Consider the following 3,336-nt stretch of genomic DNA (forward strand, 5'->3'; position numbering starts at 1 on the left):
TAGTGCATGCAAACGCACATCAGTGGTAAGAAACTCTTGAAAGAGAGCTGAACAGCAAAACGTCTTCAGAGAAGAAACCCCCAACTCTGGCAAGTGGTCCGGTCCTTGACTTCTTACACTCAAAGGGGGCCGGGGCCATATCCAGGTCATGATTCCCGGATGCCCTTCTGCTGATAACTTTTCAGCCACTTGGATGCTGGAGGCTTGTGCATTGGAACCAGTTGGAGATTTCATCTGGTTGTGACTCTTCTCCGTTGACTCATCTTTCGTACTTAAATAAGAAATAGCGTTGGTTGTCATGGTAGCAGTGAAACGTCAACATCATCACGACGGCTGACTCAGAGTTACTTCCCTTAGCATTAAAATACGAAAATATTGCTTTCAAACAATAGTCGTTTTTGTTCTTCCTCCACCAAATTCAGCTGGAACATCTCTCCGTTGTTTCTGATATTCCATTAAGGCTTCTAGTCCCGTTCTTTCTAGAAATTGATGAGATTGTAAGCAGATTTGCCCACAAGGCCTCCGGTTCTAACCCCTATGTTGAGAACCACGACCCAGAAGTTTGCTTCCTTCAGGCCGATGGTCAGACTGGCGTATTTTTCTTTTTCTATTCTACTTTCAATCAAAATCAGTAGATTTGATGAACAGGAATGAAATATGATACCCAGCTTCTAGCCACCCTTATTCATGATTTTCTGGTTAATTTGTTCATGTCAATGCTAAAGTTTTTCTGGCCTCTGCTACCTACACTATCAAAACTAGCACAGTCGAGGGCATGAATGCCAAAATCAACAAGTACACAAGGAAGTGGCTGGATAGCCCACCAGGTTTTACTTGTGTTGCACTCTACTATCGCAAGACCAAGCTGAAGCTACGTCTCAAGACCATTGTTGAGGAATACCAAGCTTGAAAAGACAAGGTTGTGAGGTCAGTTTGGCCCAACCTTAAGACAGGCAGGAAATGGAAAGTCCAGGAGGCACTGCATGCAGCAAAGGAAAGGCTTCTGATCAGAGAAATAATCGGTCACACTCAGGCCAAAGGAAGGGACTGGGCATAAAAATAGGAGAGTGGACAGAGACCAGGGGAGAGATGAGAAGAGATCCAATTGTACGGGAAGTGAAAAAGAGGATACTGTAAGAATCCGGAATGCAATATAGCCAAGCCTGCAGCAACAGTGGACGAGGTGGAAATGTGCACGTGAGAAGTGTCTCAGCAGATGACATCTCAGAATATGCTTCATCCTCAGATCTGTCTATGAATCTCATGCTTTGGAATATGAACCTAGTGAAGTGGGGCAAATTAGATAATCCTGAGTGCTGCTGTGGTAGACAGAAATGGAACATGTTCTGAGCCCCAACAGAGTAGCACTAGAGCCAAGAAAGATACATGTGGAGGCACAATCAAAAACTTCAGGAGATCATACATGTGATAAGCAGATCAGGAGTAAAGCCAAAATGTCCAACACCATTCCACACAGCAGGCAGTAGCAAATCATGGCCAGGAACAGCTATGTCATACAGGCATCCGTGCCAGTGACATGTGAAATACGCCATTACACTCTGTAGAATGGTTGGCATTAGAATTGGCGTCCAGCCATAGAAATCATCAGAACAGAAAGTACTTCAACTATACTTCTAACACCTTACTCTTTACTCTTTTACTTGTTTCAGTCATTTGACTGTAGCCATGCTGGAGCACCGCCTTTAGTTGAGCAAATCGACCCCAGGACTTATTCTTTGTAAGCCTAGTACTTATTCTATCAGTCTCTTTTGCCGGACTGCTAAGTTACGGGGACGTAAACACACCAGCATCGGTTGTCAAGCGATGTTGGGGGAACAAACACACACATACATATACATATACGACAGGCTTCTTTCAGTTTCCGTTTACCAAATCCATTCACAAGGCTTTGGTTGACCCGAGGCTATAGCAGAAGACACTTGCCCAAGGTGCCACGCAGTGGGACTGAACCCGGAACCATGTGGTTGCTAAACGAGCTACTTACCACAGAGCCACTCCTGCACCTATCTGTGTAATAAATGAATGAATGTCACCAAATCTCCCTCTTAGAAACGGACACCTTTAGTCGTACAGTGTAGTCCCAGATTCATCATCATCATCATTTAACATCACCTGCGAAAAATAAATGGAATTGTCACAGCTGGAATGTCTTTGGTCGTAGGTCTGTGCAATCGAGGTTGATTTGACACACTAAACAATGGTAGCAATATTTGTTTGATCTGCTAGAAATAGCAGCCAAATTTCCTTCAGATCACACCCCACTGCCTTCCAAAAAAGATGGAATGCAAAAAAATGTTATGATCATGGCTGGAACACCTTTGACCAGTGGTCTGTTTGGTCAGGGCTAAACAAATATTAGCTTGTAATTGGAGCATCGTAATCAGTGATTTTCAATCAGGGTCCAGATAAGATTTTGCTGTTAGAATTCATCTGCCCTGCTATTTCTACCTGAAAATTACATTCTAATGGTAGACATGACTGTAAGGCGTAGGCGTGGCTGTGTAGTAAGAAGCTGGCTTCCCAACCATGTGCTTCCGGGTTCAGTCTTACTTCATGGCAAATGTCTTCTACTGTAGCCTCGGGCTGACCAAAAAGCCTTGTGAGTGGATTTTGTGGACAGAAACTGAAAGAAGCCCAGTGTGTGTGTGTGTGTATATGTATATATTTATAAAGTCATTTTCTTTCCTTCCTCTTTCTGCAGATCGTGATACGGCTATTGGTTCTGTGATAGATAAATATCTTAAGAAAGAAATAGATTTACCTGACCAAGCAATCCACCTTCTCTTCACTGCTAATCGGTGGGAGACCATGTAAGTTGTTACCAATTTTTGTATCTTCTGTTGTTATTTTTTTTTACTTTCAAAGGATTTGTATTGTATAAAGTATTTTCAGGCCAAGCAAGTCAAATTTTTCAAACCAAAATTTAGAGCTAAAAAAAGACAAGTAGGTTGACTTATATACCAAGACAACTTTCGGGGACCAAAAATTCCATGTGGAAAACAGCAGGATTTGGAAAGATAGTGACAGTGTTTGAATGTTTACAACATTAACCTATATGCTGAAAAATACAGTAAATGATTGCATATGAGTGTGTGTGTGTGTGTGTATAAATATAGGTGTAGGAGTGGCTGTGTGGTAAGTAACTTGCTTACCAACTACATGGTTCTGGGTTCAGTCCCACTGCGTGGCACTTTGGGCAAGTGTCTTCTACTATATCCTCGGGCCGATCAAAGCCTTGTGAGTGGATTTGGTAGACAGAAACTGAAAGCCCGTCATATATATATATATATATATGTGTGTTTGTCACCCCAACAT

The 3,336-nt window shown here is 42.4% G+C and overlaps 1 protein-coding gene across 1 annotated transcript in view; it reads left to right on the forward strand.

The window, feature by feature from the left end:
* The first annotated feature begins 1,146 nt into the window (after positions 1–1,146).
* The window catches only part of LOC106880029 (uncharacterized), an 8,286-nt gene continuing 6,096 nt past the window's right edge, over positions 1,147–3,336 (forward strand). Inside the window, exons 1-2 of the mRNA XM_014929830.2 lie at positions 1,147–1,324; positions 2,723–2,831. Of these exons, the coding sequence (XP_014785316.2) occupies positions 1,147–1,324; positions 2,723–2,831 (287 nt within the window). The remainder of the gene's footprint in view (positions 1,325–2,722; positions 2,832–3,336) is intronic.

This window comes from Octopus bimaculoides, chromosome 25, assembly GCF_001194135.2.
Source record: "Octopus bimaculoides isolate UCB-OBI-ISO-001 chromosome 25, ASM119413v2, whole genome shotgun sequence".
Taxonomy (NCBI): domain Eukaryota; kingdom Metazoa; phylum Mollusca; class Cephalopoda; order Octopoda; family Octopodidae; genus Octopus; species Octopus bimaculoides.